This window comes from Protobothrops mucrosquamatus, unplaced genomic scaffold (genome assembly GCF_001527695.2).
Source record: "Protobothrops mucrosquamatus isolate PMUCROS unplaced genomic scaffold, P.Mucros_1.0 scaffold294, whole genome shotgun sequence".
NCBI classification, from domain to species: domain Eukaryota; kingdom Metazoa; phylum Chordata; class Lepidosauria; order Squamata; family Viperidae; genus Protobothrops; species Protobothrops mucrosquamatus.
Genome location: NW_015386638.1, coordinates 673667 through 699976, shown reverse-complemented (window position 1 = coordinate 699976; position 26310 = coordinate 673667). Strand labels below are relative to the sequence as shown.

At 36.1% G+C, this 26310-nt stretch overlaps 1 protein-coding gene across 1 annotated transcript in view; it reads right to left on the bottom strand.

The window, feature by feature from the left end:
- MED14 (mediator complex subunit 14) overlaps positions 1 to 11698 on the bottom strand; it is a 54268-nt gene extending 42570 nt beyond the window's left edge. The window contains exons 1-4 of the mRNA XM_015814907.1: positions 11517 to 11698; positions 10647 to 10673; positions 3325 to 3430; positions 254 to 427 (exon numbers count right to left, since the gene is read on the bottom strand). Of these exons, the coding sequence (XP_015670393.1) occupies positions 254 to 427; positions 3325 to 3430; positions 10647 to 10673; positions 11517 to 11698 (489 nt within the window). The remainder of the gene's footprint in view (positions 1 to 253; positions 428 to 3324; positions 3431 to 10646; positions 10674 to 11516) is intronic.
- Between the last annotated feature and the right edge of the window lie 14612 nt (positions 11699 to 26310).

The window sequence follows — 26310 nt, the reverse complement described above, 5'->3', positions numbered from 1 at the left end:
AAAATTAAAAAATATCTTATTTTTAAGTTGGCCTAATAATTTGATAGTGGATAATTATCATGTGTTCCAGCAAGGTGTCTTAAGATCAGTAGGAAATATTTGGCATAATTTGTTCCAACTAATGTACATTTTAATAACTAAAACTATTTCAAAAAGGCTATATTCAGAAATGACACAAAGCTATGAAGAAAACTGCACTTGAGATAATGTGGGAGGGGCATTTAAAACAATTTAAAATTGCAGAGTAATTTACCCGTATACATGTTGGCAATCGTGGATATGACCCAGTTGTCAGCACATCGATAGCATATGGGATAGCAAAATTTGGCAGACGGGCATGAACCAAAGCATCTCGGGCCAGTGAGGCTAACCGATCGGCAGTGTCCACAAACAGAATAGCTTGTTGATCTAAAAAGCTTGATATCATCTGTTAAAAAATAATAATACATAGAAATAAATCCTTCTCTAATTATTTACTGTTAACTTATCTCTAAAGGCTCCTATGAAGCACAACTACTTATAAGTCATCTATTCCAAAAGCCAGCATTTATGATGAAATAAATATTGGAGTCGTTATAAGAAAATACATTACAATTAATGTTAATCTTATGCATTATATTTCTTAAGTAAGTACACAAATCATATTAAGAAAGTGCAGTGGTTGAATGCACAAGATCATGCATTTGCGAGACAATTTGGGAATTACGGTAGTTACTGAAGAACCAAGGAAAAAGGAGCAGAAATAACAACCTATTAAAGAAATATCGGTATAGTTATCTACCAGTATAGCTTGTCCAAGCAGCACTACTACTATTCATGTATGGGTTGACTTGTCTAAGAAATCAAGGAAGCCATGGCACAGAATTGTGACAGGTGACAAGCTTCATTGTTTAACTGAGAAGGATAGCGAACCCCACCCTGAGAAAACCCTGACTTCTATCAAAATAGACAGCCCAACCAGGAATATATGAGAGTTTGCCCAAGAGTGGAAAGAAAGAAAAGTGTGTCTAGTGCAGGGGTAGGTAACCTTGGCTCTTTTATGACTGGTGGACTTCAACTCCCAGAATTCCTGAGCCAGCCATGCTGAGGAATTCTGGGAGTTGAAGTCCACCAGTCATAAAAGAGCCAAGGTTGCTTACCCCTGGTCTAATGAGTGGGAGCTGAAGTTGAAATCAGAAACAAAAACCTAGATAAATCGATACTATTGTGGTAACTTTATTAGAGTGCAGGTTGTCCTCGACGTACGACCACAATTGAGCCCAAAATGTCTGTTGCTCAGTGAAACATTTGTTGAGTTTTGCCCACAGGTTTACGACCTTTCTTGCCACAGTTGTTAAGTGAATCACTGCAGTTATTAAGTTGGCAACACGGTAATTAAGTGAACGTGGCTTCCCCACTGACTTTGTCTGTCAGATTATAAAAGGTGATCACATGAACCTGGGACACTGCAATTGTCATAAATATGAGTCAGTTGCCAAGCATCTGAATTTTGATCACGTGACCATGGGGGTGCTGCAACAGTCGTAAGTGTGAAAAATGGCGATAAGTCACTTTTTCAGTGGTGTTGAAATGGTCACTAAATGAACTATTGTAAGTCAAGGACTACCTGTATATTTTTATTTTGCAGTTTTAATTATTGCACATTACCCTAGAATTTGTTTAAAGTGCAATTATAGACAAACATGTATATATTTAAGAGTAGATATAAACTACGAGATGTGTCTGCAGAATCTGGTTATCAGGATAAAACAAACATCACTAAAGTTCCTGCCCTTACATGCATGCATGAAATCCTGTCACAAACATATACAAGAGGAGGAGCTTGCATCATGATATTATAGTTCTCAGTTCCTCACTTTTGCAACACCTATGTTATTAATCTAAAAACTAGGGGGGGAAACTCTAAGAAAAAAAATCACAGAGGCACAGGTCACTTGGGAACAATGAATGAATACTTTTTTTTACAGTCAAAGGCCACTAACTTAAAATAACTTCTACAATATCCAGATAATATAATAATATATAGCAGAAGAAAGAGTTATAAAAAAGCGATGGGAGATTAATTGCTACAAATGCTAAGGGGGAGGGATAACCAATTTTGGCAACTGCTCCTTATTTGTTGGCACACTCTAGGCTATACAAAATTTTGCCACCTTACAGGTAATAGTAAAAACACGAGTAAGAATTCATTGAGTTTATTGTTCAGATCACTATCAAATTCGCAGAATAGCAGGACATACTTTAAGCACAATTTTAGACACATTTCTTAGAAATCATCAAATCTGCCTTCTAGCAAAAAAGATTGGAGGATAGTGGCAAGAAATGCCACCGCAATGATGTAAACAATACTAGGGTGGCAACATTTGGCTGGCCACAGATTCAGACTAGAAGCTGACAGGAGCCAGATTCAACTCATTTCCCATGCAATAGCCATGATTTTCTGTTTAAGAAGCATTCTATTTTAGTCATCACCTACAGAAAGCAAATAGTCTGAAGCAAAGCCAGAGATCTGCAATTAATCCCAATAGTCTAGTTACAGGCTAAATGAAATTTATCCAAGATGTCAGAAAAGCCAAACTTACTTGGGGACCCAATTGCAGGAAGGTGTTTGATAACTCTTGAGAATCTGAAGCACTGCCCTGGGAAATTTGGATTTGACATTTCCAGAAAGGATCCTTTATTTAAATAACTAATTTCTAACTCACTTTAAAAAGAGAATAAGTCAGCCTAAGTATTTCAAGGGTGAGAAATAAGTATGGATGTATCAGCATTACTAGGTAGACCAGACAGGAAACATCACCAAATGAACTAAAGTTACATTAATAAAATCTTGCAATTCTGAAAGTTACATTACTAAAATCTTGCAATTCTTCTCCCCACTTCTTTACAGCCCATGAAAATTGGGAAGGGTCTCTTCTTAGTCTTTTGCCCCACCCACATTCCGCTGTGGGCTTAGCTACTATTATCTGACCATTCCCTTGGCTGCATCTTGTTGCCCTGTTTCCCAAGGTCAATCCCACATACAATTACAGGATGCACAACATTTGGAGATCTGAAAAAGTTTTGGAATGACAGCATACACATTTCAGAACCTCCTCAAAAATTAGCTGAAATTCAAAAACATCTGAAGGAAGTAGTATTTTCTTATCTACCTGTGACACCAGCTAAAATCTTTTAAAAATAATAATAATAATAATGTCCATGGTATTTTAGGATTTGAAATATTGTTAACCAATATACCACAATTATCTTAGCTAGAAGAATTGTAGCAAGTATCTTGCTTCCATTATTTCATTGGCCATGACTCATGACACTCAAACTTACCGCACATTTTTCAACCTTCCCAGCATTATTTGCCCATTTTACCAAGGCTAATAATCGGACAAACAGCTGCCGTGTACGGCTTGCAAACTGCACTATTTCTATTTTCCTGTAAAAAAACAACACAAAAGTTCATTTAGAAACTATGTAGTTAGTTTGAAAACAGTTAAGATCAAAATCAGTTACAATAGCTCTAGAAGGAGATACTAAAAAATAATTATGACCAGATAAAATTAATGCTCATCACTGGACTGGGAATGTAGTTGCAGTAAAATAAAATAAGCATTTTAAGTTAAGGCATTGCTGGATTAATTCAGTTCAAAGACTGAATTATTAATAATAAGTTAAAACTGTCTTACATATAGTTAAAAAGATTTCTTTTCTGATTTTATCCTCCATCTATTTATCTACAACTGTATTGAAAAGTTGGGTTTAGCAAACTGCTTTCAAAAGTAATATCAGTGTCATGTATTCTATAATAAATCAAACCAAAAGGTTAGCTGCATCGTATCAATTGTTTAAATTAAATTAAATTAGGTTAAATTTTAACCTAAATAATTCTCCTATATAAAAGCACAAGTATCAAGAAAATAAGCACATCAAATCCATTACCACTACTGTGTTCGCTATGCCTGTTTCTCTGAACAGTTTCTGCGTGCAACTAGAATTGATATTTCTCTTTATGTACAAAGTAAAATCTTCAGGCTTAAGACAAAGCTTTTTCCATAGTGACACCACATCTCTTAAACTAGTTCCCCAGGAGAATTGATGAACATTTCATTATTAGTACTATGGTAGAAAACAAACATATTTGCTTTTTTCTTTTGCCAAGATATAAGCAAATAAACTTTAAGCTGCATTTTTTTCATTTTCTTAATAATGCTGTTGTAAAGTTTAAATCCTCTTGGTTTTAAATAGAAAGAATGAATGTATAAGATTATATAATATTATCATATTTTAGAGACTTTCTGGCATAAGTGGCTAATCAATGCTCCTACAGCATTGGAGACTAATGACATTTACTATTTAATTAAAACATGCCCTAAAGTACTAAACTAAAATGTAGGAACCAACTTCAAAACTGAATTACCGTACATAAAGTATTCACAGTGACATGTAATAAACATATACTGATATGGACAGTATAATTTCAGGACAACATAGATACTGTACATTGAAACTCCTGCTACTGATGTAAAAAAGCACATTCTAATTATTAGCTAAGAACCTGTACAATCAAAAATAAAAAATGCCACTAACATGCAATATACATTCAAAGTATATGGGCTGCTTAAACAAGGATTTCACATGGAAATTATGAAAATGTAGTGTGGAATCACAGACATATCCAATTATAACATGGAATAGGAGAAGCATAAATAAAAGAGAACTTGAAATTGTCAAAGCAGAAATATAGCTTATCTGATTAATTGTTTTAGGAATGAGTAAGGTCAAATGGACTGGAATGAGCTACAATACTTTATCTCAGATAATTAAATAAAATACTGTTCAAGACATGTGACCATATAGGTAGACCTTGACTTATGGTCGTAATGGAGCCCCAAATTGTAAGTCATGATGGTTATAAGTTGAGGCACCTGCATGACTGAACCTAGTTTAATGACTTTTTTGCAGCAGACATTAAGCAAACACAAGGGACATTAAGTGGTTGTTCAGCAAATCAATGTCTTCCTGTAAATGTTTCTTTTTGCTGGAAACCAGTCGAAAAGGTCAGAAACCAGCAAAAAATTGTTATAAATTTCCCCTCATGACCACAAATTGCTGCAACCAGCCATAAAGATGAATCGGTTGCCAAGTGCCTGAAATGAGGTCATGTGACTGAGGGAGGTGTGCAACCACTGGCACTCCAGGTCTGGGTCATAAGTAGCTTCTGGGGAGGTCCATTGTAATTTTGAATGGTTGCTAAGTGACTGGTCATAAGCCAAGGACAACTATATAAAGGAACCAAGTAGCACGGATACCCCAAAAGATCGTTATAAAGTACATATTCGGCTATATTTACTGGATTCCTTCATTCAATAACTATTATTAAATGAATTAATCAGGGAATATATTTTATAGACACATAAACACACACACAAAATGCAGTGGAGGAAGACAACCAGAATTCTATAATGCTAGATAAATATAATTCACTGGAGAATTAAATGGAAACCCAGTATTCTGTTAAGGAAGCTAAATGGACACTGACAGCAATAAAAATGTCCATAGAAGCTATAGAAGCCAACCCATGTAAAAAGCTATCTGAATCATTAAGGAAGAGCAGATGGTGGGTACAGTAACACTGATATGGTTGGGTTAAAGAGAACATCCAGTTGCTGATGTAGCTAATGATCTAGCTTACTTAGCGTTCATAAACTACCAACGTCTATTAATAGTCTTGTCAGTTATGTGAAATGAAGGAAAGGCCTTGCTGAGAATATTTTTCAGTTTTATTCCTCTCATTATGGAATGGCCTCCCTCTGGAAAGATTTGTGCAACAAAGATATATTTGTTGTATATATAGCACTATGTATAGCACTGACAATATGGAATGTCAGAATGTTGTCCAAGTAGAAATGTCATGAGTGAAACATTAACTTTTTGGCAATCAGCAAACTAGACTGGAATGGGTTATTTCCAATCAAGGGAATATGGCATATACTGAAAAAGAAAATAATTCAAGAAATTGAGTAGCATTATTAACAAAAAGGTGTTAAAGTCTATACTAGGATACAATTTCTACAATAACAGAATTATTTGAATTCAAGGCTAACCAATCAATAGTACAACAATCTACTCTAGCTCCAGCCACAGATGCAATAACTGTTCTATGACAATCAGCAAAACCATGTAAACATAACACTAAAAAAGATATCAAACTAATTATAGGGGACTTCGATGTTAATGTTTTAAGTAGAATAGCATCTAAAATAAAGGAAAATGGTCTTATAGGAAATGAAACAGAAAACAGTATTCTGCCAAGAAATTCAACACTTACAAAAAGCAACTTACTGGACTGACAACACCCAATTGATTATATACTTTCCAAGTAAACATGTAAAAGCTGTATTTAATCAGCAAAAATAACACAAAGTACTGATTATATTTCAGATCACCAACACCTAGTTGAAAATTAACCACATAAATTAAAATCATCAGCCCCAAAAGACACATGATTTCAGCAATACTCTATATCAGAGGTCCCCAACCTTTTGGGCACCAGAGAGAGGTTTTTCTGCGGATTGGAGGGGGCGTGGTTTTGTGTGCTGCCTGCATCCCGCGGATGGGGCTTTGCTTGTTTGTGCAGACCAGTTGCAGCCTGGTACCGGTCCATGGACTGGGGGTTGGGGACCCCTGCTCTATATAATTAAGCAAGGAAGGTAAAGAATAAATGGATAGAGTTGATAGACAAGAACTCTGGATTAAAATTGTGGCACCATTAAAGACTAAGCACAAATCCCAAAATGTAAAGAACTAAAAAAAAAATATGGCATCTTCCTATAGATTGAATATAGTAAAAAAAAGCAGAGAACAAAAGGCAACATAAGGAAAATTTACCCAACTAAATACTGTGTTCTAAAGAGGAATAAGATAAGAAATTACATCTAAGTAAGAAACAATTATTTAGGATAACAATTGAGTGAAAAAGCGAAGAGAAATTCACAGACCAAGAGACCCTTTAATGCAAAATAGACATGATAAAATGTAAAGCAAAGGATCTAAAGAAATAAATGGGAAGAAAAAATGGTACAAATATAGTACAATCACAGCAGGATTTGAATTTGAGCTGCAGATAATTGACTTATGATCGGTTGGCTTAGGGATCATTTGAAGTTCCAATGAACCCTGAAAAAGGGACTTACAGTCCAGATTCTAAGTTCCACTGTCCACCCCTGCACGGTCATGTGACCACATTTTGGGCATTTGGTAACTGGCCTTCATTTACAGCTGTTTGCAGCATTCCATGGTCACATGACCGTGCTTTACATTTTTTCTGAAAACCGTCCTTTATTTCTGCCTCATAGTGAACAATAGGTCCTACTAAGAACCAAGGCATTCACTTTACTGCATTTAATTAACAACCACTGTAAAAAAGTTTGTAGATCAGGTGGTAGGTCACATGATGACCCACTTTATAAAACGTCACAACATAACGAAGTTGTGAGTTTAATAACAGTCATAAGTCAAGGACTACTTATAATGTAAAACATAGGTTCAGAGAGTTTGACCAACTGCTGCTTCAATATCAAGACATTTTTTTCTGCATGGACATCATCAAAATCAAGTAAAACACATAGTAGAAAACAGAAGATGGAGAAGTGAAATCCAAATCAACCAGGATATTTCCAGATGCGAATTGTGGTACAGGCCACTAATTATTGGTACAAATAATCAGTTAATTATAAACTCAGAAAATTAAAGGGAATAAGTGTATGAAGAAGTCTTATCCAATCTAGAAAGCATGGAGACAAAATGTAGTACCAATCTAATGAACAAATATTCTGATAAAGAGGACTAGAGCTACTAAGGGCAGAATCAGAAAATATTATGAAAGAAAGAGAAAAATATTCTCAAAATTGCAAAAAGATCCACCTGGGCTTTCACAACTAGCTGTAGAAGGACACAGGAAGCAGACTTCTCTGTAATGGCACCTACTCTCTGGAATACCATCCCCATGAAATCTGTATGACTCTCCCCCCTACCAACCTTTAAAAAAACACTATAAATATCACTCTTTATAATAATAATAAAGTTGGAAGGAACCTTGGAGGTCATCTAGTCCAAGCCTCTGCTCCGGCAGGAAACTCTATACCATTTCAGACAAATGGCAATCCAGTCTCTTCTTAAAAACTTCCAGTGTTGGAGCATTCACAACTTCTGGAGGCAGCTTGTTCCACTGATTAATTATTCTAACTGTCAGGAAATTTCTCCTTAGTTCTAGGTTGCTTCTCTCTTTGGTTAGTTTCCATCCATTGCTTCTTGTCCTGCCTTTAGGTGCTTTGGAGAATAGCTTGACTCCCTCTTCTTTGTGGCAACCCCTGAGATATTGGAACACTGGTATCATGTCCCCCCTCATCCTTCTCTTCATTAAACTAGACATTCCCAATTCCAGCAACCGTTCCTTATGTTTTAGCCTCCAGTCCCCTAATCATCTTTGTTGCTCTTCTCTGTACTCTTTCTAGAGTCTCAAAATCTTTTTTACATCGTGGTGACCAAAACTGGATGCAGTATTCCAAGTGTGGCCTTACCAAGCTTTATAAAGTGGTATTAACACTTCACATGATCTTGATTCTATTCCTCTGTTAATGCAGCCTAGCACTGTGTTGGCTTTTTTGGCAGCTGTAGCACACTGCTGGCTCATATTTAAATGATTGTCCACTAGGATTCTGAAATCCCTCTCACAGTTACTACTATTGAGCGAGGTACCACTTATACTATACCTGTGCATTTGTTTTTTTCCCAAGGAAAACTTCAGTTAACATATCTGGGGAAATCGTTTTATCTGCTGATAGGGGAGAAAATTTGGTTGATGTTTCCTATAGATTATGTTATCTTTGCATTTTATTTTGATTGTATGGTTTGTATATGTTAAACTCCTTAGAGTTGCTCAACATCATCAGCCTAGAAATTTCATTAATAAAATAAATAAACCACTGTCTATAATCCAACTTAAAATCATAGTTTGAAATTGTGTCTGGTTCTTAGTTAGGGTTTTCTATTTTCTTAGCTATAATTCACACAGGACTATAGACTCTAAAATAATATTTTTTATCATGTGCTATCTTAAGTTGATGTAGTAGTCTGAGAAATTTCTGTTAGGAAGAAAAAAACAACACTACAGTTATGGGTGTGACAGCATGTTATAGCCATAGTTGCTGCCATCTTGTCACATAGTCGCCCAAACATACAAACAGCTTTTTAAATTGACAGCAGCAGAGTAGCAATTAAAGATAAAATAAAAGATAAAATGATAGGAGGAATTGCTGCTATCCTGACAAAAGGGAGGGAAGAATTGGTAAAACTTGAAATAGTTAGATGGACATCTGGAAAGGAGAAAAGATGGCAAGCAACTTTGAGATGGTCTGTGCAAGTTATGCTGCTGAAGATTAGCCTGTTGCAGGCTGAGTTTTGAAAAGACATCTGAAACAAGCCAGACGGACCAAAAACCCTGATAAACAGAAGCTAAAAAAGAGGCATTCCTAATATAGCTTCATGGGAAATGAAAGAGACAGAGGAGGAACACATCATACTAGCTCAAGAGAGATTGCCAATCTGCAGAATTAACCCCTTTATTTAATAAATGGATTCTAGAAACAGCACTGCATGCACTTAGTCAACATTATAGACTGAACAAATACCCAGCACAGGCAGTCCTCGACTCAGAACAGTTCATTCAGTCAAAGTTATAATGGCAGTGAAAATATGACTTAGGAACATTTTTCACAACCAGTGCAGCATCCACACGCTCAAAATTCGGATGCTTGGCAACTAGTTCATATTTCTGATGGTTGCAGTGTTCCAGGGTCATGTGATCACATTATGTGACCTTCTGACAAGCAAAGTCAATGGGGAAGCCAGATTCACTTATCAGCCGTGTTACTACCTTAACTACTGCAGTGATTCACTTAACAGCAGTGGCAAGAAAGGTCGTAAAATGGGCAAAACTCACTTAACTGCCTTGCTTAGCAACAGAAATTTTGGGCTCATATGTGGTCGTAAGTTGAAGACTACCTATATAAGGAAATCATTTAACTTTCAAATGTTTGGCTAGCCACATAAATAATTGTTTATGTTGTTTGTATATTGCTAATGAGAAAAATTGTAGAGAAGCAAAAGAGTGGGGTAAAGTCTTATTTACCTTCTATAATGAAATGCTACTTATACTGCCTGAAAATAAAACTAGCAACTAATTTTGCTATCAAAAAGTTATTTTGCGCCACCTATCAGATCAATTCTTACAAACCTGCAAAGTCTTCATCAAAGGTGATTCTTTTAAAATAGTAATCTTTTATCAGTAGATTTTTACCTTGAAAGCTGCATAAACTTTTTAAACATAGTAATCTTTAAATAGAGGATAAGCACAAACCAACATTACAATGTACAGGCAATACGAAACTGTAGTTTGGATTTTCTACTGTAAGCAAATAGATTGATCAGTTTATTTCCACAGAATCAAGCTGTCATATGTGTAAAGCAGGCAAATGTATTTTGATTTTCTAACTTTGCATTAAAATATTGCTCTATAGCAATATTTCTATAGTTCAACGAAGTTCAACTATCTCTCACTGACTTGTAGAACCATCATAATGATCATTACTCACCTCTCCATATCAGTTTTTCTTGGTAATCTGGTTTTAAAAAGGAAAAAAAAATACTATGTCATAAATGATTGCAAGAATATTAAATTTTAGACTATAAAAAGTAGCCTCTTAGTATAGATATTGCCTTACATTCCAGAATATATGCAAATGCCAATGTATTATGAGCCTACATTTTAAACTTGATATTTAATTTTTTTACAAAAGAAATCTCAATTATACAAATAGCAATACTTTCAGATAAGCATAACTGTTAAAACTTCAACAATAAATAACTCATTTTCCTCTGATGGCAATCTATTTGCCATACAAACACAGCATCTCTATGCAGAATATATAAAACTTAAAGAGAAGGTATACTGTGCATCTTCCCTTGATGAACACATACAGTATCTATCATGCCTCCCATGTTAGAAAACACATGTATACACATTTATTAAATCTAAAATGTTTACACTACACAAAAGAACATTGTTTCAAACTTTATAGTAACTTAAACTGATGAAATATAACCCCAGTATGGGACCAGCAATTTAAATGCTTCTAATTCCTACTCCAAGTCTCCCAATAATTGTTTCACATAATATAAACCACATAATATAAACTTTTACTGTGACACTGAAATTTACATCATAGCCTAACGGACTGGGTCTGTTAGGCAGAGAAACTCATTTTATTTTTTATTGTGAAAATCAGTTTTGTTACCAGACTCGGAAGCTTGCGCATCACTACTTACTGCGCTTTTCTCCATAACTTTAACTTAACATAGATTCCACCACCACCCCTCTCCAAAAAGAATAAGAAGTGTCTAAGCAGCAAGGATGTTCCCAAGCAAAGCCGGAGAATGAGATGCTGCTGGGATACAGGACTCACAGATCGGCCAGGACAGTGAGCTCCGCATACGTCCGATGCAACAGAAAATCGATGAGAGTGCTGAGACGGTATCCAGGACTAGCTGCCGCGGTCGCAGTCCCTGGGGGCGGTGGGGCCGGAGCCGAAGCGGGCCCACCGCCCACCGGGACCAGCTGGTGGCTCTCCAGTTGCACCGGCGCCATCGCTACAAAACAAGAAGAAAGCAACCAATTCCCAACGCGCTGCCAGAGCCCTTTCGCACCCCAGCGATAGGCACCCGCTGGCAAAGCTTCAAATGTAGGAAAGTGCTCACAACGCACTTTTTTGCCCAGCCAGCGCCATGGCTGGCGACGGTGACACCGCCATTGCTAAAAGGGGCGGGGGTTGAACACTGCACCGGAAGTGATCCGGAGAAAGTGACGGACAGGAAGGAAATAGTCCCGTCTGGGATATTATAGGCATCATAGATCGTTTCTCTCTCTCTTTTTTTTTTCCTTTTGTTTTGTTTCACCAATAGTTCCAAGCTTCCGGGTTCAAAATCTTTGGTTTTGAACCAAAAGGGTCAAGAAGTGGGGAGCAACTAAAATCCAAGAACAAATCCATTTTAAGGTAGCAACGAAACCGTAATGTTGTATTATCATAAGACCGAGGTAGATATCATAATTCAATTTTAACTTCTTGCATTATATAAGCCGCAAAGACCCCCCCTCGACTCGAATTCGATTCCAGACTTCATGAAGACATCCTCCGTATGACTAGCAGACACGACTTGCAAAACTCCAAAGGTTCATTAGAGGGCAGCAAAGAACTAGAGTGCGCGATCTCTTTGCGGTCAGCTAGTGGTCGTTTGGAATTTTGCGAGCCAATAGGTGGTGTTTTCTGCGGTGACTACAGTAAATTATTAGACATTAGGAGAAGCAATATATTGTGTCGGTATCAAATTAATTTACTGTAAGAAAGAGAGTGTGCTAGGGCTTGTTTTAAAAATGTAGTCTCAACTGAAATAAAGTTAAGGTAAGATCTTTCAGAAATTAATCTTGCTTGAGGCGGCTAAATCTGGTCTACCAATAAATAATAGCAGAGATACAGAAAATTCTAACTCTGCTTTACATATTGGTCATTTCAGTGTCTGCTAGCCAGATGTAGTAGCCTTAAGCAAAAGTAATTTCTGGATGGCAAAAATTTCTCTTTTGTTTCATTTACAATAAACTCAATCTAATTAAACTTACTTGTTTTTTAATCTTATGCCTTTAACTGAATTATTTGCTTACTTATTAGTTTAATATCCAACCTTTCATCTAGAACCGAAGATGGCGTTCATAGTGTTCCTTCCAATAATTATTCTCCAAAGCAATTAAACTGTAAGTAGTAATAACCTATAAGTTATTGACTTAGTTTACATATCACCCTACATTATGGTTTGTAAAACAAGACCTACTTTATATAGCATACTAAGTGAAGGAAATAAGTAGATTGACTTCCTTAACTTGATCACAGCTACTTTATTTACTTATTTGATTGATTGATTGATTGATTGATAGCTGCATGACTCCAAAACAACAGCATATAACAATTTAAAAAGAATATATATAAAAAGAAATGCATGAATACCTATACACTCTCCGCTCTTCTCAACCATAAAATCAGACTCAGAATATCCTAGTTGTTCCACATAGGAATCTTAAAAACTCAAGTTTGAGCCAGCAAACACTTCCTTCCCATAAATAACATGAAGAAATGCAAAAAAGTTATTACTACCAGTTAGCAGCATGCTGTCTCTTGTCTTTACCTTGCCACTTTGATGTTTGCTGATGAAAGAACAACCAAGCAACTGACTATTGCTTGCTAAAGTGCTTGAAAGAGGGCATTGATGAGACATAACAGTAATGGGCAAACTGCCTATTCCTGAAATCTGCATAGATCAAGCAAAATTCAGAGTAGAATTTTTGCAACCTGGGAATTTGGGTCAGTATTATTCGGGCAGAAGAATCTGAAAGAATGCATGAAAGGCAATATATAATAACTGGGTAGAAAAGGTCATGCCAACCACAATCTAAGTAGCTAATAATAGCAAGGCTGATTCTAGCCCCTTGGCTGTTTCATCAGCATCAGCAGCAGTGCTGCATTATAGATCATTTATATGGCACAACCTGTATAAGAATAGCAGAACCTCTACTTAAATCTCAAATAGCTATCTATTATTTTGAGTTGCTTCCACCATGCTGGGGATGCATTGAAGCTAAAATTAACTTTAAATGTCTTCTAAAAATAGTTAGAGGAGGATTGCACCATGGTTAGCAGGATATATACAGCTGAATCTCATTAAACTTTATCACAGCCATTGATCACAGCCATGACAATGTTAGAAAGTACCACAAAACACAGTGGACTTACGGTACATTAATAGGAAGTATAAAAAGATGCATGGTGGTATAACGAAGAAGTGGAAAAGGGTGTTTGACAAGCTCCTGAAGCTGCTCACAATGAAGAAAGCTTAATTCTCACTGTCTCGATCAGATTTATTAAAAAGAAAAGAGGTTAGATTGCAGAATCTTAAAAACTGATTATGGGCATTTTAGCACCCATTTATCAAGTAAGCTGCAAAGATAGGGCCTCTTTGGTCCTTCTGACCCAGCTTATACCTGGGTCTTGATACAGAGAAGATTCTGCTACTCATTTATCTGATAAGGAACTTAACAAATGTTCTGACCCTGAAATATTTTGCAAACTGCCATTCCCATTCCCAAGCATAGAAAATTCCATTGCACTGTGGGGGAGAAAAAAATGCATAGCTAAGAATGATTTCTGCAAAAAAAATTGGATGAGAGGAAGCTATTGTTTAATGCATGTAGAGAGAAAAATATAGTTACAAAGAATTGTAACTATATTTTAGATATTTTTATGTGATAGAGATATATTGGAAGAGTGGAATTCAATCCTTATCAATTGTAATATGCAAGAAAAATAATGAAAAGGAAGTAATATATACTGCGAGAATGGTAAGACTGCAATTGTACATAATGTAAATGTTAAAATATGTAAGTGGCTTACTTTGCAACTTAATGTCTGTGTAAAGACGTGTGCTTCATAATTGGAAAAGTGCCATGTGAAATCACTGGCACCTCAATGGATTTGGTTATTAACGGATTGTTAATAATATTGTATTGTTGTGGTTTTTATTATTGTTTGTATCTTTATACCACCTAGAATATTTTTGGATTGCATTGGTAAATAAAACTCAATAAGTTCAGTGATTGATCTATACAAAAAAAAAAGCAAGAATGCATTTGAAGCTAAGGGAGATTAATTTAATAAGTATATCCATGAAAGTGTTTGACAGAATTCTGATTATGATGGATATCAAGGACAAAATTTGGGAAGAGTAGTGTAGGAAGGAGATGTATGCAGATTAGAGTTTTCTTTTTGTTCTTTGGCAGGTCACTGAGAAATGCGTGAACGTGAAGTTCATGTGATTTAGAGAATGTGTCTGATAGTGAATAGACTATTCAATTAATTGAATTATGGAAAATTTGCATCAATATGAAGTTTAAAGTTGGATTTTGAGTGTGATAAGAATGATATATGATAGAAAAAAGTATGCATGAATATAAATGGAATGCTTAGTAAATAGTTCAACATCAGTAAAGAGTAAGATTATGTGATTTCCTTGATTACCTAATGAATTTACGAATATAAAAAATGGTGCAAGAAATGCTTCTGATGACATTCTGGGTCAAGAATATAATTAATATGCATAGGATGCTATCTTATTGGTTATTGCTAGATGTCACAGAGTGTAAGGGGTTAGATCAGTCTATGTCAGAAGCAAAGACCCTGAGACCAATCGTTTTTATTGATAATACATTGGTATCAATTGTTGCATCAACCTAAATGTCATATATGCTCAGCCCATTATGCTTGAGAATGAAGTATAAATTTTGGAGTTAGATTCCAAGAGAGAGATTAGATTGCATCTTGCAGTCTGCAGTTGTCAGATTTCTTCATTAACTGTTTTCTGCTCTTTGCTATAAACCTAACTTATCAAAAAGCTATGCCCTTAAATTACTGCCTGTAAGGCTTTTAGTTCCAGAATCAATCAGAGAAAACCTTTATAGATAAATTGTATGATATAGCAAGGAATATGGACATGAAAATGAACATAGCAGTGTTTTGTAGGGAATAGCTATTCCCCACTGATACTACTATAACAAATCCTGCAGGCAACAATTCAGGGATACAGCTTTATATGTGTTGATTTTATTGCAGGCTCTAGAAAAAAGCCAATTAAATTCCAATAGTTCTTTAGTGTTCCCTCTGATTCCACAGCATAGGTGAATTCCCACCAAATCCACCTCCTCTCCCTAAGTCAAGCAGCAGTTCCTATCTGCTAGGCAAGGAGTTTCATTTGCGTACTATCTTCCCTGCTATATATGTCTCCTCCTAAAGTAGTTGGGAGTAATCTCTTGCATGACACAACGTTATTCAAAATTTCTTATCCTGGGGATTTAACATTCATGCTGTGGTTGCCTAATCAGGAATGGCTGAGGGTTTCATATTTGCTATGACAACCTACACCAAATGTTATCTGGCCTCATTCATGTAGCAGGCCATGCATTGAACTTGGTATTCTCTTTGGCTGGAGCTGGGGATCAAAAAAATGGAGGAATTGTTTATAACTCTGTTTTCATTTTCTGAATATGCTTGGAGAAATTCCTGTCTTTTGATAATTCAATAATCTATTGAAGCCCTGACCAATCTATAAAATACTGAGGTGGCCTACAGAGTTCACAATATTATTTGAAAGTGCCCTTTCTCTTTAGTACAGCGGTTCTCAACCTATGGGTCGGGACCCCATTTGGGGTCGATCGACCATTTCACGGGGGTCGCCAAGCAAAGCTGTCCGCCATTTTTTTCCCCTTTTCCGGCGGGTGCCTTACCTCCCTTGAGCTGGGCCAGCTGGTGGTTGGCCTGCTCCGTCTCTGCCGCTTGCCAGCTACGCCTCGGCCGGCGCAGGGGGCGGAACCATGCATGCACGGCGCTCCCGGGCAGGGAAAGTCCTCGACTTATGACCAGTTGGGTAGTCCTCGACTTACGACCGGTTTAGTCCTCGATGTACGACCGGTTTAGTCCTCGACTTACGACCGGTTGGGGTCGCGGCATTAAAAAGGTTGAGAACCACTGCTCTAGTAAGTCCCTTGATATAATAGAGAGCCAAGAATAATGGCATGTATGATTGTTGTTGTTGTTAGTTGCGAAGTCGTGTCTGACCCATCGCGACCCCATGGACAATGTTTCTCCAGGCCTTCCTGTCCTCCACCATCTTCTGGAGTCCATTTAAGCTCACGCCTACTGCTTACAAACTCTCATGTTCGTTCAATTTAAACATGGAATAGTACTTCTTTTTAGGCCCATTCTCTTTATGATACTGGAAGCAATATCCATTATATCTAAAGCAGACCTGGGCATTTTAAAGCCTACACACACACACAGGCTATCCCTGTCTGACCTGTGAGAGGTCAGTCAGAAATTAGAATTCAAATGTAAATAAGATGTAACATGTATTCTTACCAATAGAAGCTAATCAAAACCATATAATTTACTGCTTCTTATATAAAGTGATAAAATATTGAACAGAATTAGCTTCAGCCTATTAGTTCTGCCTTCCACAGCAGTCTATTTCTCATGTGGCTCTTTGGGAAAATTAATTGTCCACTTCTAGTTAAAGAGACCAGGCTGGTAATATTGTAATGCCTAGCATTTCTTTCATTGAGCTTTTAAAGCATTAATTTTAATATTTGTAATTTATTTATCTTTTGATCATATTGTTTGGTCTACATTTTGTATTATACCTACTGTAAGCTGCTAGTACTACCAACCATATAGAAAGATGAAGTATATCCCATAAATAAATAAACTCTCATTTTTAGCTCTTTTGCTAATATTCTATGTTGGAAGTATGAAAAAAATTAAATGCATAAATATTATGAGACTATTTCCTGCTATGCGGTAAGATTGTAGGGAAAAGAAAAAGATAACTATTTCAAAACAAGTTGTGGTGGACATTTGAGACACTTTCCTTTGGAAAAAGGGTGGAAAGGGTTGTGATAAGAATTAAAAACTTTTGTTCTTAATAAAAGTTAAGAACAGTTAGTCAATAGGCAGCGTTAGGGGGGAAAAATAAAAGAAAAAGTTATTTCCTCTGTCATAATTCCAGATTATGGATCCAATTAAATGATCAGAGGTATACAAAATACTTTTTCATATATTGAATGCAGTACTTAAAACAGGGCATTCATTTTATGCAATGTTATGCTGGTCAATGACTGAAATAAAAGAGTCTGATTTTATTTGGGATATTCATTTTCATGTTTGATGGCCTTAATCATTATTTATTTAATGTAACTAGAATCAATGTTCTTCTCCATACCAGTTAATGGGGAATGCAGCAATAAGTGAATTCTTATTATCTCTGGTTAGATATCTTGAAAATACAATAAGTCTCTGGATTAAGTAGGACTTTAGTCTGATCTAGCAGAATTCTTATTGTATAGATCAGTGGCTCCCAAACTTTTCTATACCCTGCACCCCTAGAAAGCTTCTGATATATTCTCGCACCCCTTACAAAAGTTCAAAATAACGAATTATGCATATACACTATAATTTTGAAAACCCAAGTTTTTGCACCCCCTGGTATATCGTCTCATACCCCCAGGGAGTGCGAGCACCCCTGGTTGGGAATCCCTGGTATAGATGGATAGAAATAAAAAGTTAAATGTAAAAGAAATGCAAACATTGAATCTTTGAAGGCATTTTCATGAGAACTTGAACTGCAGTAGTTCCACTATTAAGTGATTTGCTATGTACCAGCATCCTTCATTTTAAAATGTTTCCAATTTTTGTAAAACTTCTAAATCAAATAAATACATTCTGAAGAAAGTATATGGAATATTCATACATACAAAGTACTTTTTTACATATAGAGGCTTTAGATACAGACTCTACATTTCATTTGAAAAACATTAGCATTAGTTTAAGTTTGCATCTTTCTAGTTTTATAGAAATGTTTTACAGTTTGCAGGAATGCAAACTAGATTTCCTGGCATCCACACATTTCATATTGTTTACTGTTGCATGTACCGGTAACTATCTCTATGTTTTTCCACTCCATTCAGACAATCTATGTTTTTCCACTCCATTCAGACAAAGTAAGACTTTGTTTTTAAATAGATAGCAGAAACCTTTAAAAGAAAAGCTGTCTGGTTATTTTACATATTTTGAAGAAAGCAAGCATATACTTTTTATCTAAAATGAACTTAAGATACAGATAAGGAAAGAAGCATTCTATAACACTGGACAACAAAAGACTGCTTCCTGAACACTTTTGGGTGTATTTTATAGATATTTGGCTGCTAATCACAAAAACTTGTAATTTAACCTATTGTGTACCATTTTACAGAAATCTTCTGTTTTTACACAATGGCAATGTACACCTTTCAATACCTTTTGGCTATGCTGCACACCTTAAAAAAACATACAAAAACATGGAACTGTTATTGAAGCACATCCAGTACACCAAAGACAACTGGAATATCTGTGGAGATAGTATAATAATAATAATAACAACAACAACAGCAATAATAACTGGAGCACCACTTGAACACCATTGGCATTGACAAATTCGCCATTAGTCAATTGGAAAAGGCGGCCTTACTAGGAACTGCTTCCATCCTGCGATGATAGCTATAATACCATCAAATATCCACATCTGCCTATCTCAGGTCATTAGTAAGGACTCGATAGGTAGACAAAAATGCCAAAACCAGTCTGAACATCTGGCTGACTGTGCGATGATCCTTAATAATAATAATGATAATGATAATGATAATGATAATGATAATAATAATAATAATAATAATAATAATAATAATAATCTGCTCCAAGAAGATCACACAGACTGACTATAAGCAGCGGCATGACAAAGTAGCAACTATGGTGCATTGGAAGATCTGCAAGAAATATCATTTGCCTGTAACCAAGAACTGGTGGAATCATAAAATAGAGAAAGTCATAGAAAATGATAAAGTTAAACTGCTCTGGGACTTCAGAATTCAAACAGACAAGCACCTGCAACATAAAACCCCCGACTTCACAATTGTCGATAAGAAAGACAAAAAAGTCTGGATAGTGGACAACGCGTGGCAGTGCCTGGAAACAGCAGAATAGATGAGAAAGAACTGGAGAAGATAACAAAATACAAAGACCTACAAATAGAAATAGAAAGACTGTGACAAAGGCAAGCAAGGGTAGTACCAATAGTAATAGGCGCCTTGGGTGCAATCCCAAAATAACTGGAGCACCACTTGAACACCATTGGCATTGACAAATTCGCCATTAGTCAATTGCAAAAGGCGGCCTTACTAGGAACTGCTTCCATCCTGCGACGATATCTGTAATACCATCAAACATCCACATCTACCTATCCCAGGTCCTTGGTAAGGACTTGATAGATAGACAAAAATGCCAAATCCAGTCTGAACATCCGGCTGACTGTGCGATGATCAATAATAATAATGATGATGATGATGATGATGATGATGATGATGATGATGTTGGAAGGAACCTTGGAGGTCTTCTAGTCCAACTCCCTGTTCAGGGAGGAAACCCTATACCAGTGATGGCGAACCTTTTAGAGACCGAGTGCCCAAACTGCAACCCAAAACCCACTTATGTATATCCGGGTACCGGGTGGACATGGCCCTTTGGGTGGGTGGCCAATTGGGTGGGCATAGCTGTGATGGTAACGGCAGACTGGGTGGGACTAAAAAGTTCAATCAGTCAATTCCAACTTTGCGAGGTCTTTTTTTTCCTACGAAAAGTTGAAATTGATTGAACCTTTTTTTTTTTTGCACACAGCGGTGGAGGCCTAAAGTGAAAAGATTTTATAAAACCCAGCTGAAGGCCTAGGACTGGGGTGACGGCGTGTTTGCCCACAGAGAGGGCTCTGCGTGCCACCTGTGGCACGCGTGCCATAGGTTCGCCACCACGGCCCTATACCATTTCAGACAGATGGCTGTCCAATCTCTTTTTAAAAACTTCCAGTATTGGACCATTCACAACTTCTCGAGGCAGGTTGTTCCAATGATTAATTGTTCTGTCAGGAAATTTCTCCTTAGTTCTAGGTTGCTTCTCTCCTTGATTAGTTTTCCATTCATTTCTTTTTGTCCTGCCCTCAGGCACTTTGGAAAATAGCTTTGTGGCAACCCCTGAGATATTGGAACACTGCTATCATATCCCCCCTCGTCCTTCTCTTCATTAAACTAGAGATTCCCAATCCCAGCAACCGTTCCTTATATGCTTTAGCCTCCAGCCCCCTAATCATCTTTGTTACTCTTCTCTGTACTCTTTCTAGAGTCTCAAAATCTTTTTTACATCGTGGTGACCAAAACTGGATGTAGTATTCCATAGTGGGTCTGCTGCTTGGAATGCAGCTTGGACATACCAAATACTGTTCTTACACATATGTGAAAGGGATATCCATGCAAGAATGTCACATTACACTTAAAAAGAAATGGCCACTATGAAATAATTTGGTTCCAGGACAGACAAACATGGCACATGAACAATTTGTTGACCCAGAAAATATATTTTTGCCTCAGTTTCACATAAAACTCTATTTGAGATAGCTATTTCCAAGAATAACTGATGCCAAGATTAAGGAAGGCATTTTTGTTGGTCTGCAGATCAGATATATCATCAATGACAAAAAGTTGAAAGATTGGTTACTAGGTTCAGAGAAAATCACCCGGAAAACTTTCAAGGATATTGTTGAGAATTTTCTTAGCAACTACAGACCACCAAACTAAGTTTAGATGGTTGACAAACTTCATACTGAAGATTCATTTTCTGCATTCACACTTGGACTTTTTTCATGAAAATCTAGGTACAGTGACAAACATGGTGAAAAGTTTCACCAGGATATTGCCACAGTGGAAAAACAGTATCAGGGCGACTGGAATCCATCAATGCTGGCTGACTATTGTTGGGACACTACAGTGAAATGCATCAAACACTGACTACAAATGAAAATAGGCAGCAAAGCACATTTACTTCTACTGAACACATGGATTGTGTTGTAAACATTATGCGATTAATTCTATTATAGTCATTAAAAGTAAATTTCATATTTCTCAAGATTCCTATATGGTATAGTCATTCTGAAATAATTTAGTGTTTAGTTTGAAAAGGCTTATTATCACAAAAAGTTTATGAAAAAGCAAAACTTCGAAAGGAGTTGTTGTCTATTGTAATGGTATAGGTTCTGCATGAAATAATGTAAAATATGCCCTGTATTTTAGTGAGGAATTACTTTCCAGTGACAACTAATGAGAATATAATTCTAAGCAGAAACCAAAAGAAAAAAAAAGTTCCAATCTTTCTTGATGTACATTTGTCTAAAAGATGTTCCATTCTCAGTCTTAGCTCCTAGATGCTTCATGGATATGTCAATGCAGTTTCCTTTATAGCAGCATTAAAATGATTTGCTTCTGCCTTCCTGTGAGATGTTTTTTCAACTTCCCAAGTTAGCCAATAATAAGTTTGATCCAGCACAAACCTGATGCTGCTTAGTTTTTGATATAATGTTATCACCTGGAGAACCATGAGTACTTTCAATAATAATCATAGAATATTGGAACGGTGCATGTTTGTTTCTTAATTATGATTTGTATTTTTTATATATTTTATTAATTTTCTGTTATTACAATTCCTTAGTGCTTAATGAACATGTTGTTTGGGTTAATTTATTATGTTTAGTAACACCAATTAAGTTCTTACTCTGTCCCATTTTTCCAGCCATTGATAAAATAGGTTCCATGTTTGATAATATTCTGTATCTTCTTTTTCTTTAATTCTCAGTGTAAGTCTATCCATTTCCGCACAGTCCAGTATTTTCTTAATTATCTCTTCCAGTGGTGTTTTTTCATTTGTCCAGTGCTGTGCAAATACAATCCTTGCTGCTATTAATACATTTTAAATATACACTTCGTTTATCAAGTTTTTCTGAAATTATGCCTAATAAAAAGAGTTTGGGTTTAAAGTCTATGTGTTTCCCTAACAACTCTTCTAACCAAGTATGTATTTTTGTCCAAAAGTTTTTTGCTTTAACACATGTCCACCACAAGTGATAATATGTACCAGGGTTTTGGTTACATTTCCAACATTTGCTAGACATATTTTTAAACATTTTTGCTAACCTAATGGGTGGTAAATGCCATCTATAAAACATTTTATATACCGGTAAGTTTTCTTTATACGAGGTTGCCATTGTTAATTTATAGTTTCTATCCCAAAGATTTTGCCATTTTTCTAATTCTATATTATATCCAAAATTTTTCACCCATATTGTTTCTTTCACTTGTTTGTCTTTCATTTTCAAATTCAATTAAAAAAAACAGTTAATTTTTTATCAGAACTCAACAACATCTGGTTAAATGATGTCTGATCTTTATAAAAACCATATATTTTAACATCCTTATCATCTCAATTGCATTTGCAGTCAGGGCCACCATGCTAGATCAATACCCTGATCTTCTAATTCTTGTTTAGATTTTAATTTCCCATCTGTATTCAAAATATATTTGTATGTTAGAATTTTCTTAAATTTAATTAAGTTTCGGTGAACAAATGCTTCCATCGTTGATAGCGATCCTGAGATCTTCGTATAAATTTTATGTTTTATCTTTTCCCATACATATAATAATGCATTTCTTATATAGTGGTTTTGGAAATATCTGTGAGTTTTACTCTTTTCATACCATAAAAATGCCATCCAAGTTGCAAGTCATGTCCTTCTAGATATAGCAATCTTTTATTCCTAAGGGTTATCCATTCTTTTAACCATGTTAAAACGGATGCTTGGTAGTATAAGGTTCAATCCGGTAATCCAAATCCTCCATTTTCTTTAGCTTCTTGGAACATTTTCAGTTTGATTCTGGCTTTCCTTCCTTGCCAAATAAATTTCAAAATCAATGTATTCAAATCAAAGAAGTTTTTCTCTATTTTTATAGATATTACTTGAAATAAGAAAAGGAATTTTGTAGATTTTTTCATTTTTCCAGATCCAATTTTGTTTGATTTAGTAATTTTATGTAATTATCTTCTTTTATCATTGCACATCTTGCTGTTAAATATATTCCCAAGTTTTTAACTTTCTTAACTATTTGAAAGTCTATTTTTCTTGAAAGTTGTTTTTTTGTTTATCTGTAAGGTTTTTAACTATAACTTTAATTTTTTCTCTATTTTCAATCTTGCTATTGCTCCAAATTCTTCTATCCTTAGTTTACAGGTTGTCTCCAGCGGTTCTTCTAAAATGAATACCAAATCATCTGCAAACGTTTGTAATTTGTAGCTTTCCTCTTTTATCTCCATTCCTTCAATTTCTGGATCCTGTCTAATATTTCTATTATGAACTTCCAAANTGTTTATCGTATATTGTCTTAATAACCTTTATGAACTGTTCTCCAAAGTCCATGTAATTTAATTATTGTATCATAAATTGCCAATTGACATTGTCAAAAGCCTTTTGAGCGTCTAGGAAAATTAGTGCCATTTGTTTTCCTGGGTGCATTTCATACTATTCCAATGTACCTAAAATAATTCTTGTTTTTTATTTGTCTTTTTGGTAAAAATCCATTTTGATCTGAATGGATAAATTCAATCAGAAATCTTTTCAATCTCTCTGCTATTATTGAAGCGAAAATTTTGTAATCCACATTTAATAATATTGGTCTATAATTTTTTATCTGTGTAAGGTCCAAGTCCTCTTTTGGTATTAAAAGTAATATTTTTTTCTGTCCATATAGCAATACCTCATTACAAACTTCTTTCATTGGTGAGCTTAATATATCTTGTAGACATTTATAGAACTCTGCAGGTAGCCTGTCTGTCCTGGAATTTTATCATTTTTTTGTTTTTTTATAGCTTCCATCAGTTCCATCATTGTGATTTTTTCATTTAGCATAGTTTTAAAGTTCTCTGGGATTTTTGGTAGGATAGTGTTTTCGATGTATTGTATTTTTTCCTGAGGGATTTCTTCTGTATCATATAGTTTTTCATAAAATTCTTTAACTATTTTTTTTATTACATCATTTTGAAATTGTAAGCCTCCCTTCTCATCTTGCAATTTACTGTATTTATCAGTTTCTTTTTTTTAGTTTATAAGCGAGCCATCTTCCCGGCTTATTTGCATTTTTGAAGAAGTTTTGTTTTATTCTTTTAATTTGTTGAGCCAATTTCTCTGATTCTATTAAGTTTAGTTTGTGTTTTATTATCTCCATCTGTTTTTTCACAGATTTCTTTTATGGATATATTTGTAATTCTAGTTCCAATTTCTTAAATTCTTCCCTTAAATTTATACGTAGTTGTTGTTTTTCTTTGTTCTTTTTAGCCATATATGTTATAGCTAAACCTCTGAAATTATGATTTGTATTTTTTCATGGTTTTGAATTGAAACTGGGATAAAATTACTGACTATAAACCCTAGGCTTTGTGCTTGTCTGCTAAGTTACCAAGCTTCTACCGGTTTATGGTCTTGTATTTCAGGAAGCCAACAAATGAAATGATAAGTCATATGAAACAATGAGAAAAATGACAGAATAGATATAAACTGAAACTAGTTCTAAGGCTACCAGTAGTACTGAAGAGAATCATTATGGCTGGCTGTTCATGCATCCTTTTGCATCATACATCAATAATTGTGTTCTTGGAATACACCAAATCAAAACACCACTGTATAAACTAACATGATTGTCTGGTTTTGGCTTGGTCATAATAGTTTGCAAATCATAGTTGATAGATGAAATGTTTTGCCTGATTACAGCCAGTGTATAGCAGATTTTGTCTTGAAATTTCAGAAACTATGCAATAAATCATGCTTGACTCCAAGTAATTGACTCCTAAAGACCACGTAGATATTTAATGGACAGAAAAACAGTAAGAGTTGTAATATTTCTGCATTATGCCAGTTCACCCAAATGGTTAATTTTCCCAACACAGTAGCAAATACGTCTTCTCAGTCTTCCAAAGTACTTGAGAAAGACACCAACTCTTCTCATTTTTGTAGCATTTGTTTAGTCGTCTTCAGTTACCTTTCCCCAGATTTTATTCCAAGGATGACTGTAAGACTTAGTTCGTCTCATGACAGTAACAACGCACAATGCGTGCTTCTCAAACTGACACAGAGCTAAAGTTTCAAGGGAAAATAGGCTTAAGGCCTTTTCCACGAAACCCTGGAAGCCAACGCTATCTGCCTTTTTCTCTTCAGCAGCTTGGCAGCCGAGCCTTCGTTCCCGCCCCACCCACGCGTCAGCCTTTGGCTGGCCCCTGGGACGGAGGGGAAAGGAAAGGGAGGTCCAATTCCGCCCCTCTCCTCTTCTCCCCTCCCGAAGACGAAAGTTGACGTCATTATCCGGGCTCTTCTCACCGCGGGTCACAATGGAGTCGAAACGGAGCTCAACCGAAACGAAACGGCCGGGCAGCCCCCCGCTTCAGTGATCGCGGCCTGGCCTCGTTAACGCGGGCCCCGCTCGGCCGCCGTCGACATCCAGCCCAGCCACCAACGCTGTCAGGCCCTTGGCCCCTCCCCCCACCGGCTACACACGGCACACCAAGCAGACCCTGCCACTATACGGCGGCGACCCCAGCCTCACATAAAGCAAGGCGCGAGCGGGTGCTGCAGCTGCTGGTCCCTGCTCTGCTTTGGGCACGGAACGGGGCTGTGGGAGTGATTGACTGACTGACAATCAGGAAAGGGAGGGAG